This window comes from Heloderma suspectum, chromosome Z (genome assembly GCF_057233095.1).
Source record: "Heloderma suspectum isolate Gila_16-S chromosome Z, 16-S_ref, whole genome shotgun sequence".
Taxonomy (NCBI): domain Eukaryota; kingdom Metazoa; phylum Chordata; class Lepidosauria; order Squamata; family Helodermatidae; genus Heloderma; species Heloderma suspectum.
In genome coordinates this window covers 16000746-16016153 of record NC_139476.1, presented here as the reverse complement: position 1 = coordinate 16016153, position 15408 = coordinate 16000746, and the positions used below count along the sequence as shown (strand labels likewise).

Here is a 15408-nt window from a genome sequence, read left to right as displayed (position 1 = left end):
ATTTGGAGCCTGTTTGTGCAGCTGAAACAGACCAGGGTGTGGGTAGGAAATCTACCCATGCTGTATCCCTCTCATCCCTATCCACACACACGGCTGGCACCAAGAATTAGAGCAGCAGGCTTGGCTGGGCGTAGAGCAGGCCACATGGTTTTCTCCTCCGACACCTGGCTGCTGCCTCCCAGCACTGCCTCAGTCTGCCTCCCGAGAGGGCTGGCCCTGCCGATCATTATCCGGCTATTGGTGCCTCGGTCCAGAGGTGGGATAGTTTGGAGCAGAATTCCGGCTCATTGCAGAGACACCGGGACTTTGCTTCTCTTCGGGAATCCCCCAGAGGGGGAAAGAAAATGCAACAGGAGTGAGATGGCCGCCCATCTGCGTGTTCTGGAGTGAGTGCTTGTGCAGAGCAGTTGAGTCCTAAGTGCAGGGGGGGGGGTCCTTTTGCCTTGGTGGTGCCTGGCCTATATAAGCGTGGGTTGTCATGTGTCCATAATGGCGGGAGGGGAGAAGTTCAGAGGGTGGAGCACTTGTGCTTTGTTAAAGCCCCCCTTGCCAGGAACGTTGGCAGGACTAGCTCACAATAGAATTCATAGAATCATAGGGCTGGAAGGGGCCTCCAAGACCACTGAGTCCAACCCCCTGCTCCATGCAGGAAGCCTGCTTCCCAGGCAGCCTCCCATCCAAGTACTAACCAGGGCTGACCCTGCTTAGCTTCCGAGATCAGGCGAGATCATTCTTTGGATGCAGAAAACCACAGGAGTTCAGTGCATGGAACCTCCATTTAAACATGACCACAAGGGATGGAAAAGACCTCTGCCAGAGGAGATGGACGACTAGCTTGACCTGGTGTGAATCTGGCTTTGGAAGGGATCTTGGAGATCATCTGTCTCAACCCATGTCCAGTGCACATCCCTGCATCCCTGACACTTGGCTCTCACTGGAGAGCTTTAAGCCAGTCTTGGCTTAAACACCTCCAGCAAAGGAGAGTTCACCCCTGCCTGGTCTGTCCTGCGGTCAAACAGCCGTCTCTCCTCACGTTTAGCCAAACTCTTCTTCCTTGCCATGTCAACCTGTCGGTTTTGGTTCTGCCCCCTGAAGCAGCAGGGAAAATGGAATTGGAGAACGAGGCAACCCGAAGGTTTTGTCTACACAGGTTCTGTCTACACAGAAGGAAGTGCCCTTGAGTTCCTTGGTGCTTACTCCCAGGTAAGTGGGTGACGGGTGATGGTATTGAGGAAGCTTCCTGCGTGCCCCATGACTTTGCACATCGGCCCTGCAATCACTGAAATGGTGAAAGCCAACGTCAGTTGTATCAAAAAGTTGCACCTTTTAGGTCAACCTTCCCCAAACGAGTGTCCTCTATCTGTGCTGAGACTACAACTCCCAGCATGAACCAGGATCAAGATTGATGGGAGTTGGAATCCAAAACAGATTGTGGAAAGCTGACACGTGCCCCTCCCCCCAGCCCCTCTTGTCGAAGGAGAGGCACTTTCCATATCCAAATGATGACAGACTGAAATCGGAGAGCTTTTTTTTTTAAAGAAAGGCTGCAGGCTTCTCTCAAAGTGAAGGCCATCGAAATTGGTTATGTCTGTCTGCAGGGAAAATTCATTGAGCACGGGAGACTTTCAGGAATGTAATACAGGGGCACAAATCAGTGTGTGTGTGTGTGCGCATCACAACTGCATGATGAGCAGGGGGCAAGGTTCCATAAGAACAGGTGGGCTGAACATAGCTTTGGACTTCAATTCCCATCAGCCCTTGTCAGCATTGCCAATGGTTAGCATTTGGGGAGTGGAAGTCGCAAAAACAGCTGTCCCCGGCCTGCAGGTATGTTGGATTACACCTTCCATCATCCCCAGCCAGCATGATGGGAGTTGTAGTCAACACAGCTGAACAGCATGGGGTTAGAGGCAGCTGCTGTATAGACTATAGGACTAAATGCTTATTCTCTCTCGATGGGAGGCGGCACATGGCTCCGTCTCGTCCCGTTAAATTCCAGCAAGTTTGAAAGCTATCCCTGGGTAGGACTTTTACACAAACCACGTAACAAACTTCCAGAATCCCTGGTCGCTGCTACTCATGGTGAGGGCTTGAAGACACACCACTCCTCGTATTGTGCTTCACGTCCTCACAGTGGCCTTTCTCAACCTGGTGCCCTCCAGATGTTTTGGCCTACAACTCCCATCAGCCCTAGCAGCTGATGAGGGATGATGGGAGTTGTAGGTCAAAATGTCTGGAGGACCACAAGTCGCCCGTCCTTAACGTAACGGCCCCTGCGATCAGGAGCGATTCGCTAGAAAAGAAAGATGACCACTATGCCTGCTTGCTTGAATTTCTACCCAGGGAACAAGAGTTCTTCAGTCTCCTTGCAAACACTGCTTCTCCCTGGCACACCCCAGATTCCAGCTGTTACTCTGTAATGAGGCCGACATGGTCAGAGGCTAGGCACAAGGATCGAAAGGAGCTGCAGCTGCAGTTAAGGGGAGTTCAAAGTAAGCTTTGGGTCAGACTCTGGTCTGCTTTCAGCCCGTGGCACCAGAAGTGGGTCGCGGCACCAACTGCTACAAGGATTAGGAGCCATGCCAGGTGTTGTTAAAGCACTGTAGCCTACGCCTCTCCTCCCGCCCCCCTCTTGTGGATACGTGCATGGATTACCCCGGGGGTTTGTACCTTTTCCAGGGGCCTTTTCTTGTGCCTTTTGTCCTCCCAGCCCCCTGCCCTGCCCTGCTTCTCCAGGCCGCACAAAGAAAGCACACCAGTTGTTGGCACATGGTTTTTAATAAAGTCTTGTTTTGAAAAAAAGTTTGGCTTGTGGGTGGGATGTGTAAATGTGTGTATATGTTCTGTCACCTGCCCCAGCACAGCAGGAAGAAGCTGTGCTTTTGCTCGCCCCAGCTGAGCCGCCGGACAAAGAAAGGTCAGCAGTTTGGTGCAATAACCCCAAACGTAGGGAAAATATATATGCTCGCATTTCATCCCCGTCCCCTGCCCCATCCACTCCTCCTTCACTGTAGATTTAATCTGCAAAAGTTATTTCTTCCCCTCCATGTGCACCTGAAGGGGCCCTTTGGATGTCAGTTATCCAATAAAGGACACCACCAATACACACTAGCAACAACTGAGCACTCCCACTCCTTGTCCTTGCATGCAAATATTTCAAGCATCAAACGGGAAAGACAGTGGAGTAAAAAACTGGATTAGTCCAGGTTCCTTGCACCCTCCCTGCACTGTGGGGTGGGTGGAAATAGGGATTTGATGCATGCACTTACCCACCACAGCTCACTATTTTGTTTTTGCTCTCATCCATTTCTGGCACAATTAAATAAAGAAAAATCTCACACGCACCTCTACGTCCCTCCGATGTGTTGGACTTACAGCTTTTAGCACTCTGTGCAGTTAGCAGCAGCTCAAAACATCTGGAAGGCACTGGGTTTGGGAAAAGGCTGCTCTGTGTAAGTGCAACAAAAAAATCAGCCTCTGTAATTAAAAAAAAAAAAGCAAAACACACAACCCAAATAAATAATATGTTTAAAAAACAAATGATACAACATAAATAAATGCACCCGTTTTGCTTGTATTTCCAGGGGGAGAACTGTGGGATCAGGTTTAAAAGTAGAGCCTTCCCCAAGCTGGTGGCATCTAGCTGTGATGGACTACATCTCCCACAGAGATGCTGGAAGCTGCAGTTGGAGGCCACCAGGTAGAATAAGAAGGAAAAAAAGTGCTTTTGGAAACGTACGAGGTGGAAGCAGGAGAATGGCTTCCAGACGCCATTGCTTGAATGCTTATCCCAGAAGCAGGAACCTGAGTGTCTCATGCCTCAAGAGCTAAACAGGGATTCCTAGACCAGGAGACCACTTACCCCCTCCTTTAACAATCCAGAACTCATAAGGACTAGAAACTTGAGGTGTTTGGCAGCTTCACTCTGCCTTTGCCCTTCCAAAATGCAATTTGGTACCTCTGCACCAGGCTTTTTCCTTTTCTTTTTTTTAGCTCTGGTAAACTCAGATCTGAGAAGAACTGGAATTTGGATGGGGAGGAATACAGAACCACAGCTCCCAAAGAAACTGAGGTGTGATTGGAGGAGAGATGCAGGGGTGAGCGGTAAACAAAAGAGAGATTCTGCTCCCACTTCAAGCTACATGCCTTAATTTGGTGCTCCCCAGCCCCTTGAAACAGTGCTCCCCGCTCCCCCCAAAAGCATTATCAACCAAGCCCATGCAGCAACTCGCAGTCAGAAATTCTCCAGCCAGGAAAGTGTCCACTTTTCCCATGCCCAGTTCCACACAAAAGCTTCTTCCAAAAGGAACATGGAGGGCTGGGGCTGAGCAATCAGGCCTGGGGTTCTGTCCCATCTGGAAAGCGAGGTCCCCCCTGCCTCCTGCCACAAGGACATTCAAAGACTGAAGGTAGGAGGGGGAGGAGGAAAAGGTGTGGTTATTGCTTGTAAAAAACCAGAGAGAGAGTACTTGTGTGTGTGAAGGCGTCGTAATATCTGCTACAACCAGCTCTTAACATCGTGAGGTAAAAGTCAGGCCTCTGCTAGGTTTCGGGGTCTTTACTATTAGTAAGGAAAAAAGCCCCTTAAAACTTAACTTCCTGACTGTGCAAGAGATGCGCCTGCTTTGGCAAACCTGCTTCGAAAGGGTCGGGAGAGAACCCTTTGGGGTGCTAACAAGACGGGAGCAGAGACCTCCTCCAACAGAAGTGAGATCCTGTCCTCCTTGGGCCCTGGCAAGTGGAAAGGTAGGCTTGTGGCTTGCTCCTCCAGCATCTCGGTAGTATGCCAGAGAGGGGTGGGTGGACGCAGCCGGGCCAGGGCTTCCCACAATCCTTGGCGGATTCCATCGTCTGGCTAGAGATGGGGACATCTGCCAGGAAGGGACCCCCTTCAACTGTGGAGGGTATATCCCACTGGGATACGCCTCCCGAGAACATAGCGGGGCCCTCCACCTGGAACCTGTCCAAGCAGGGGCGCCCAACGGAGAGCGCTGCTTGCGTTCCTCCAAGGTAGCCCCTCTCACCCCCGCACCCCTGGAGTGCCTTTTGCCCCGGTTGGCTGGTACATCCCCATCCGGGCACCGCCAGCATCAGGGAGAGAGAGACATGTGGCCACCTCATCCTGGGACGACTGCTCTTCCCTGCTCCCGCTACTCCGGGCTGTGGTCAGGGGAGGCATCTGCCGCAGCCACCACGCACTCTGGACTCTCTCTCGGTTTTTTCAAGTGCACGAAGAACCTGTCCTCCAGCCTCCCAGCAATCTTGTCCATTAGTTCTGTGCCGGGGTGGCCCAGCCCAGGGCACTGGCCGCTGTCAAGGCAGCCACTGCCGTAAGGGTCAGCCACCACCTTGGCCTCTTCAGGCGGTTCCTCCTCTATCACCTGGATTTTGTCGCCAGCTTCTGCAGCTGGCAACACCACCTCCTCATCCCCAGCACTGATGACACGGGGCAAGATGCTCTGGTAGCGCCCCTCTGGCGGGTAGTTGACACTGTCACCCCGCCGCAACGGGGTCCGGTGCCTCTCCAGTGCCGGAGGGTAGCGAACACCTGGGTCACTGTACTGCTTGGTCCGCTGCCACTGCTTGCGCAGGTGGGTGCGGGAACGGTGCTTGGCCCGCAGGGGTGACTCGTCAAACTGAGGGTCGTGGCGGACAAAAGCGTTGAAGAGGGCATCAGTCTTTTCATCGATGCTATAGTCCCGGCGGGGCAGACTCTCCCGAGTGGGGAACAGCTGCCCATATGGGGCCCACACGAGCGGACTGTGTGGGGGCAGGCCGCCCACCGCCCCTGCTTCCTCCTCCTCCTCCTCCTCGTCGGCCGGCTTTTGCTCCTCAAAGCTCTCAAAGATGGTGGCCTTGCGGCCAGCACTGGTGAAGCAGTAACGTTTCTCTGAGGCCGTCTGGTCTTCCCCCACCCGACCGCTGGGGGCCTCGATGGAGGCGTAGCCACTATCCATCTGCAAGAGCTTGCGCGTCCCCGCTTCAGACTCCACACTCTCCTGCTTGGGTTTTCCCCATGGTCTGTCATCTTCAGCCTCATCTGCCAGGGAAGAGGGGAAGCTGAACAGGCCGCCGCTCGAGGAAATGCTGTCCCCGCCATCGCTGCGCACTGAGTCCCGGTCATTACTCTGCTCCGAAGAAGCACACAGCTCGAGTGATGCTCGCAGGCTCCAAATGTCATGATAAGGGGGAGTGGGCTGCTGTTCTGAGGTTGGGGGCTCAGGCGGGGCGGGGCGGGGCGGCTCTGGCGGTTCTAACCTGCAGCCGGAAAACGTAAGTACAGTTTGCGCCGGACACCTTTGGTTCGTGGTGTTCCTCATTTCTGGGCATGCAGAACATGGGACAAAGGTCAAGACAGCAAAACAGAAAAAGGCAGCCTCGGCCTGTCCTCCCCCTCAGTGACCCCACCGTCAATACTGATGTAGAAAGGAACAAGCCGTAACAGGCCAGAACCCAGGAAAGAAAACGCCGCAGTGCCCCAAACCATGACAAAGCCCCTTTGTTCACATACGTGGCCAGAAGTCAGCATTGGTACCATGCGACGGGCACACCGGTATGAACCTGGGCCCCTTTCTTTTTATCTAGGTGAAACAAAATGTGAGAGCTCTGTGGGCATCACCACAGGGGAAGGACAGGTGGGGAACAGACCCCTCTCTGTCTCCAAACCACTATTATTAAAAATGATATTCTTTTACTATACATTGGCACATGGGGTATTGAGTCATGGTGTTCATGCATTCCTCAGTTCATTACCAAATCACAAATGAAAGGAATGAGTTTGGAGGGGAGGGACCAGAACTTGATGGCGGAGACCCTGCTTTGCATGCAGAAGGCCCAAGGTTCAGTTCCCACCATCTCCAGTTAAAAGGGGTCAGGGAGCTGGTGGTGGGGAAAATTAATAATTTGACCTCGCATAGGGCAAGTTTTTAGGCCTCTGGCAACAGTTTTCTAAGGTCCAGCTACCACAACCTAATTAATAATTATTATTATTATTATTATTATTTCATTACATTCCATTTATTACATTTCTATACCACTCGGCAGCCAAAGCTCTCTGGCCAGTTTACAAAGATTAAAACCCTAAAAATAATATCATAAAACCAACATATAAAAATATAACAATTTTAAACAATCAACAGTAAATCCCAGGACCCATTAGAAACAACATTATCAATACTGAAAAACCTTAGCAGCAGTATTTTCAGTAGTGGTATTACTGGGAAGAATGCTTTCAAGTGTTCAAAGCAAAGCACTTGAGGAGCCTTATCTAGCTGAAATCCTTACAACAACCCCTCAAGGTAGGTAACAAGTATTATCATCCCCCATATTGCAGAGGGCTGCGGAGGGAGGGTCTTAGCCATTATGCCACACCAGCTCTTTAACCCTTCCCACCCAACCATCAACACCTCCCAAGTTCTCATATATATATTAGACATATTTCTAAAAAGGCTGGGGGCGTAATCAGAGCTCTCCTTCAATATCCTCCTGTGGTTGCCATGATTTGATGCCCCCCCCCCAGCTTGCTGGTGGAACTAGAGGTTCCTAAGACCAAACCGAGGAAAGATTCCCTCTGGGAGGTCATAGCGAGCAGGGTACCACCCACACAGACACGCTGGGCCACGTCCTCTGTTAGCAAGGAGGGATACCATGACCCATCACCCTTCTCCGTGATTGTTATCGGATTTGGTTCAGGTCGACATCTGCAGCAGAAGACGGTGGTAGCATGACTGCAACTGCAGGTTAGAGCAACACGACAATGGAATCAATGACCTAGGGAGGCGGTGGGCTCTCCCACACCGGAGGCCTTCAAGACGAGGCTGGACAGCCATCTGTCGGGGATGCTCTGACTTAGATTCCTGCATTGAGCAGGGGGTTGGACTCAGTTATCTTGTAGGCCCCTTCCAGCCCTACCATTCTATGATTCTATGGTTATGCCATGGTAGCACTTCTTGATTTTTCCCCAACATGTGCTGGGATAGAACCTATCTCCCCAGTGTGTTGAACTACAACTCCCCGTTGTAGTCCAACACATCAGGGAGAGCACTAGGTTGGGGTACAACTGTGCTAGTTTATTTGCTGTGGGGAGGGAGTTTTTGCAGGCTTAAAAAAAAGGGTATCCCATACTTCGAAGTGGTACAGCCCACACTTCCACTTGCGGACTATACCATCTCATTCTACCTCTCTAGCTAAAGCAGGTTTTTAATAAACACATTAAAAACCAATTTGGTGCAGAAGGGAGGGAGAACCCACACCCTACCAGCTCAGTTCTCTGCTGCTGATTTGGGGCAAGATGATGGTGCCATCACCGAGCGCCCCTTAGCACACCTTTTCTGGGAATGTTTCTCTGGGGTGCATGTGAAGGGGGTGATTTTGTAGCCCGAGGGGCAGAGCCAACACCCCACCACAGCTGTTTGAGGGTTGGGCTGGAATTGCTTGGGGATATAGATAAAAGCACCCTGCACATGCTTAAAATACCCATGTATCCTCCTTTCCCCACCCCTTCCATTCCCACTTATCTACTGAAAAATACCTGCCGATAGATAGGGTGGGGCTAGGTGGGGCAGGCAGGAAAGGCCCCGCCACGGGCCGAAAGACCACATCATCCGTCCGAGCGATGTACTGGATGATGTCTGTCTGGTGGGGGTCCCGATCTTCTTGGTCCACGCTCTCGCTTGCGGCCCGCTGCCGCTGGAACTGGTGTCGCTTGGGGGACCCTGGGAGGGGGTAGAAAAGGAAATCTTCCAAACCTGACATTTGTACGTTGGGGCAGGGCCAGGGGCAGGCTGCAAATGCCCCTGCTCACATTGCAAAGAAAATACAGTGGTGAGAAAAACTCTGTGAGCCTCTCAGGATGGCCACATATTTCCAACCTAAAATGGTATTCGATCTTAATCTAACCCCGTAATCCTAGATAAAAAACAACAGATTACCTGATTAAACAAATGACATGCAGACATGATGCTCTTCGACATTTATGTATCCACACCTGATTCAACATTCAGTATCCATATGTGAGAAAGTATGTGAACCTTTCGATTCAGTCCCTGGTGGCCCTACCTTGAGCAGCAGTGACTTCAAGTAAGCATTTCCCATAACTGTTGGTCAGTCTCTCACATCAGTTTTGAGGAATTTGGGCCCATTCCTCTTTACAGAACTGCTTCACCTCAGTGACATTTGAGGGCTTCCTGGCATGAACACCTCGCTTCACGTCCTGCTGCAACATTTCAAGGGGGTTTAGGTCCGTACTTTGACTAGGCTGTTCTAAAACAGCCTAGTCTTTTCCTAGGGTCTTTTCCCAGCCTAGGGTTTTCTTCTTCTGCAGCCATTCTTTTGTAGTTCTGCTTGTATGTTTCAGATCATTCTCTTGTGGCATGACCCGCTTTTGGTTCAGCTTCAGCTCAGGGATGGATGGCCTGACTTTCTCCTCTAGAATCTTCTGATACACTGCAGAATTCATGGTTGTGTCAATGACGGCAAGCCGTCCAGGTCCTGGGGCAACGAAGTAGGCCCAAACCATCACTTTCCCACCACCATGCTTGACAGTTCTGTTTGAAATGAGTGTTTGTTTTTTGCAAAACATCACGGTTCTCACTGAGGCCAAAAAGTTCTACCTTTGACTTGTCTGTCCAGAGAACACTGTTCCAGAAGTCTTGGGGTCATCTAGGAGATCTTTAGCAAACCTCAGACAGGCAGCAAGGTTCTTTCTAGAGAGCTGTGGTTTCCTCCAGGCTCTCCTCCCATGAACACCATTCTTGTTCAGTCTTTTTCTGATCGTTGAGTCATGAACACTCACGTTAGCCAAGGCGAGAGTGGCCTGCAGATCTTGGATGTTACTCTGGGGTTCTCTTTGACTTCCTGGATGATGCGCCACCTGTTCTTGGAGAGATTTTGGTAGGATGGCTGCTCCTGGGTAGAGTGACTGCAGTCTTGAACCTTCTCCATTGGTAGATGATCTGTCTGACAATGGATTGAAGGAGCCCCAAATCCTTAAAAATGCTTTTGTAACCCTTTCTAAACTGATGAGCAAAAATAACTGCTTTTCTGAGGTCCTCAGAGAAGTCTTTTGATTGTGGCAGGACGTCTTTCCAAACAACCATATGGCGAAGACCAAACTCACAGTTTCTCATCCTTCTATAGAGTGGGGCCTCCCAAACTCACCCCTGAAGATCTATCAAATTACTTTAACACCTAGTTATCCCTTTTAATAGATGCCACCAGGGGTTCACTTACTTTTGCACATCCCCGGACTCTTAAGTACTCGTTGTTTGCCTAATTTATACATCGTTTCGTTTCACAAGACATGGAATTGATTCATATAAACCCTACTGGATATTTAGAAAAGGACTGGTTTTGATTCACAAAGGCTATTATGATAAAACTATGGAATTTCCATAATTATCATTCAGGTTCACAAACTTTCTCACCACTGCGTGACATTCTCCACTTCATGGGTACAGTACTCGACTTGCAGTGAGTGTCAGGGTGTGTGTGTCTCTCATACATTTTGTGACCCCCCCTTTTTTTAAGGCTACTGGAGAGGGCATGATTTGACTAAAATTGTGGGGGGCAGGGAAGTCCCCTGCTTTGTACCCCGCTATAATTCAAGCAATGTACCGCTGTACCAATTTGCCTCTATAAAACATGGTGAAGATAATAAATGTACATATATTTAGACGGCATTTCTGATTCTTTGAAGTGTTCTGTGTATGTTATCTAACTTCCCATCCTTACAAAAAAGCACCCCATGCAACTGTTACCTCCCTCACCCCAAGTCGAATGCAGCCTAACAGTCATGAAGTGCGGCCCACCGGGGACAGACCCAATACAATCATTGATATATCGCAGTGAAACCTCTTGCCGCCCAAGGGCCAAATTCCATTTTGGAGAAGCTCTCGGGGGGGGGGGGTACATTCCAGTGGTAGGCAAAAAGGGTGGTGGCAAAGGGAAAAGGGGCAGGGCCAAAAATGCCAGAATATTTTAACTTTAAGCTCTCACTGCCAGTAACTAAGAATGGGGGTGGGGGGAGGATTATAGAAAAGCTGGGAAGCCACCAATGTCCTTTCAGCCATCTCCCTTCCCCTCCCCCCCCCATCTGTAACAGGGGCACAATTTTACTAGCCTACCTTGCAGGGCTGTTAAGGATGACTGTGCCTCAAACAAAACATTTGTGGGATGCAGGTGAGAGCGCTATGGTTAAAATCACCACTTGGAGAAATGGGTGGCAGAAATCAGATACAGGGAAAACGAGGGAAGGAAGTTGGAGGCAGAGAAACAGGAAGGTTTGGGAAAGACTATAGCTTAGTGGTAGAGCCCTTGCTTTGTTTGCAGATGCTCTCAAGTTCAGTTCTTGGGCATCGACAGCTACAAGGATCAAGGAAATTGGAAAGACCCTTTCCTCTGCCATCGACTGTCACTAGCTGAAATAGTATCTGTCAGGCTTTGGGGGTTGGTAGGACCACTTGGCATTTTGAAAATGTTTTGCCCCCCTCAAAATGGCCAAGACAGGGGGCTCGCCCATGCACAAAATTAGTGCTCTGCTTGACATCGCCTGCATCAGGCCTAGCCCAAGCAGCGCTGTTGAGCCAGTCTGATTTTGAGATACAGCTGGATGATTTAGAACCTGGCCCAGTCGTGGGAAATGTAGAGATCAGGAGTTTTGTTAAAGTGACTGGGAATATATATATATTGCTGGACTGAAACTCTGATTCTGTGTGGATTCTAGCCTTGGAACTTTCTCTTGAACAAAGCAATGTGCCGATAGCCTTCGCCTTGGCTTTTTGTTTTAATGGGGCCTATAAACGCTGCAAGATGTGCTGTGAGCTCTGGAAAGCTGAACTGTAGAAACTGATCTCTTGCAGTAAAGGGTTTCACTGTATTTTGTGTTATGTGTCGGGTTGCCAGTGTGTGACAGAAAGTTGGGCCTGGCAGCCTGTCCCAAAACAGCAATTTCCCAGTAGGCAAACCAGTGAGTCTCAAAGGAAAGTAATTTACCTGAGAATCAAGTATATGGCAGAGGTGGGATCAGAGCAGTGAAATGCAACAAAACTGCTCTTTTGAGCCCCCAGTGTTCTGCTCCAACACCCATTTCAGAGAAGGCAAACTTGGCCAAGAAATGGAGTACACAAAGCAGCCTATGTCCCCAAATGCCAAATGAGATGTTTGCTCCCACAAAGTGTAACAAAAACACCCATTTCACAGAAGGCAAAGCAGTGAGAAACGCAAACACAGATGCCTACTGCCCCAATATTGGTCTAGACAGAGAAATAAGTCTGCCCTGGTTATAAGGCACTTCCTGAACTTTGACCATTCAGGGCCCAATCTGTGGGTGGGCCATCCACCCTGCAAGGTCACCCACCACGCGTATCCAGGCTAGAGGCCCGTTGGCTTGTCTCTAGCTTCCATTTCTTGATCTTGAAGTAGGGGCTGGAGCCCTCCAAGCTGGTGTGACGACGCAAGCGGGTGAAGAAATGGAGGACGGCGCCCTGGGCTGGCGGGGCTTCTCCGGTGACTGCATCACTCGCTCCAGCAACCTTGGGGCTCCTGGCTGCGCTGTCAGACTGAGGGAAGGAATGAGAGAGGATTAGACATGCACCACGTGGTGGATCCATCTGACACCAGGGCAGCCAAGCGGTACCCCTCCAAGACACACACAGCCACTTCATGGGCCCCACGGACATAAAATATGATCCCCAGGGGGTTTTTTGGTTGGTGGGTACTTTTGGAATTTGGAGGGGCATGGGCGCTCTCACAAAACGGCTGCCATGGGGTGGGGCTTGCCCATTTATAAAATGGCTGCCACAGTGGGCCCAAGAACTGAGCGCAAGGTGGAGCCCAAGCTCCAAAATGCGATAAAACTGTTCTTTTGAGCCCAAACAAAGATGGTGCTGGAGGGGCAGAAATTCACTTTGCGGCATGCCAGCCTCCCAATTAAAAGAAAGAATATATTTTTTAAAAGTCTTCACAGATAAAAATAAAGAAGGGCAAGGAGCCCGATGGGTGCAACAAGAGACCCTCCAAATGTCTCTTTGTGATGACATGGGAAGCACCACCAATCTCCCCTGCCTCCCGGGGCCAAACACTCACCGCAAAGGGCAACGACATGGACCCAGAAGCTTCTGCTGGCAGCCAAAAAGACACGCTGGCCAGCCGCAAGGAGACGCAAATGTGGCCCACCAAACCCCTCCTCAGGGCCAGGGAAGGAAAGGGGCCCACCCACCCACAACGTGGCAGGCAAGGGGCTGTTAACTTGGAGAACATTTTGCACATCACGTTTGTGAGCGAGGGCGGCCTCTCAGGAGCTATTAGCCCTGGGCTGGACTCAGTGGTGTAGCGGAACCAGGGCTCACAGTTGAAGCCTTGGGACTTTTTTTATTAGCAGGGACACTGATGTCATCTGCCCCTGCCCCGTCAGAATCCCTCTGACCTTCGCTGCAATCCTCACAGCAGCTGTGTGCATAAGGAGAGGGGTGTATTTTATATATTATTATAGAATATATTATTCCCTGTACTGAACAGTATTTTGGGGCGGCTTGGTCCTGAGGGGGCAATTCAGACCCATACGTTTTACCGAAGACCCGCTCCTGGTGGAGATAATAACTGTGGGAACTGATTTGTGGATATGGAGCCAAACAGTTGCCTACAATCTGGGGGCTCTCCTGGAGGGCGACCTTTCAGGATGTGGCCTGTACAGTGAGCACTGTGATTCAAAACAGATCATGTCACCTCTGGCTGGATTCACCTACCGAAGTACCCTCGCTGGAGTCCGAGGAGACAGTGGGGCCAGCCTTGACGGTGGAGTTAAAGGTGTCCCCTGGCAAAGCTGAGCTGGGGCACATGGCGTGGCTGGTGAGCGCAGTCTCAGGCAAGGTGCCTCCCGAGGGCTGTGGAAAATAGATGACGTAGAGAGTGAGAAAAGAAGACCAAATTGGGTGCTCGGGAAGGCCAGAGACCTTTGAAACAGATTGCCACGTCTTGCCCCAACACTGAGTCTGAATCTAAAGTTTGTTGCTATTAGTATTAGTATTAGTATTAGTATTAGTATTAGTATTAGTATTAAATGGCTGCCACAGGGGGCTTGCCCATTCAAAAAATCAGCGCCCTGGTGGGCATGGCCTGTGTCAGGCTTAGCTCAAGCAGCACTCTAGAGTGAGACTCTTGACTTTGAGATACAGCTGGATGATTTAGAACCCAGTCCAGTCGTAAGAAATGCGGAGTTTGGGAGTCTTGTTGTAGTGACTGGATTGGAACTCTGACTCTGTGTGGATTCTAGCCTTGGAACTTTCTCTTGAACAAAGCAGTGTGCCAATAGCCTCTGCCTAGGCAAGAGGCTATTTATTGGGGCCTATAAACCCTGTAAATGTATGAGTTACTTCCCATTGCAAAAAGCAGACTTACAGCCACTGACACACACAAATACAGAAAACCATAATTCATATAAACAGGGAGCGGGGAAACTCAAATTAATATCAACTGTGATAGGCACAAGAATAGAAATAAACTCCACAAAAAAAAATCTAAAAGCAATATGAGAAGTGTTTCTCTACAATGCATAAAATCCCTCCCCCCATACCAGACTAGAATGAACACTGCAAAAGCAGCTCACAATACTTGCGCCATAATGAATGTCTAAATGCCCGGGGCATTTACTTTGTTGTTGTTGTTCAGTCGTTCAGTCGTGTCCGACTCTTCGTGACCCCATGGACCATAGCACGCCAGGCCTTCCTGTCCTGCGCTCTCTCCCGGAGCGTGCTCAAGTTCATATTCATTGCATCCGTGATGCTATCTAGCCATCTCATCCTCTGCCGTCCCCTTCTCCTTTTGCCTTCAGTCTTTCCCAGCATCAGGGTCTTTTCCAGAGAGTTTTCTCTTCGCATTAGGTGGCCAAAATATTGGAGCTTCAGCTTCAGTATCTGTCCTTCCAATGAGCACTCAGGGTTGATTTCCTTTAGGATGGACTGATTTGACCTCCTTGCAGTCCAGGGGACTCATAAGAGTCTTCTCCAGCACCACAGTTCGAAAGCATCAATTCTTCGGCGCTCAGCCTTCCTTATAGTCCAGCTCTCACAGCCATACATTACTACTGGGAAAACCATAGCTTTGATTAGACGGACCTTTGTCGGCAAGGTGATGTCTCTGCTTCTTACAATGCTGTCTAGGTTTGCCATAGCTTTCCTCCCAAGGAGCAAGCGTCTTTTAATTTCAGGGCTACAGTCACCGTCTGCGGTGATCTTGGAGCCCAAGAAAGTAAAATCTGTCACTGCTTCCATTTCTTCCCCTTCTATTGGCCAGGAAGTGATGGGGCCAGATGCCATGATCTTCGTTTTTTTAATGTTGAGTTTCAAACCAGCTTTTGCACTCTCCTCTTTCACCCTCAACAAGAGGCTCTTGAGATCCTCTTCGCTTTCTGCC

At 50.1% G+C, this 15408-nt stretch overlaps 1 protein-coding gene across 1 annotated transcript in view; it reads right to left on the bottom strand.

Annotated features, from left to right (window-relative positions):
* Positions 1-2770: 2770 nt before the first annotated feature.
* The window catches only part of CBARP (CACN subunit beta associated regulatory protein), a 31808-nt gene continuing 19170 nt past the window's right edge, over positions 2771-15408 (bottom strand). Inside the window, exons 6-9 of the mRNA XM_084826019.1 lie at positions 13743-13880; positions 12356-12557; positions 8531-8714; positions 2771-6258 (exon numbers count right to left, since the gene is read on the bottom strand). Of these exons, the coding sequence (XP_084682145.1) occupies positions 5151-6258; positions 8531-8714; positions 12356-12557; positions 13743-13880 (1632 nt within the window). The 3' untranslated portion in view covers positions 2771-5150. The remainder of the gene's footprint in view (positions 6259-8530; positions 8715-12355; positions 12558-13742; positions 13881-15408) is intronic.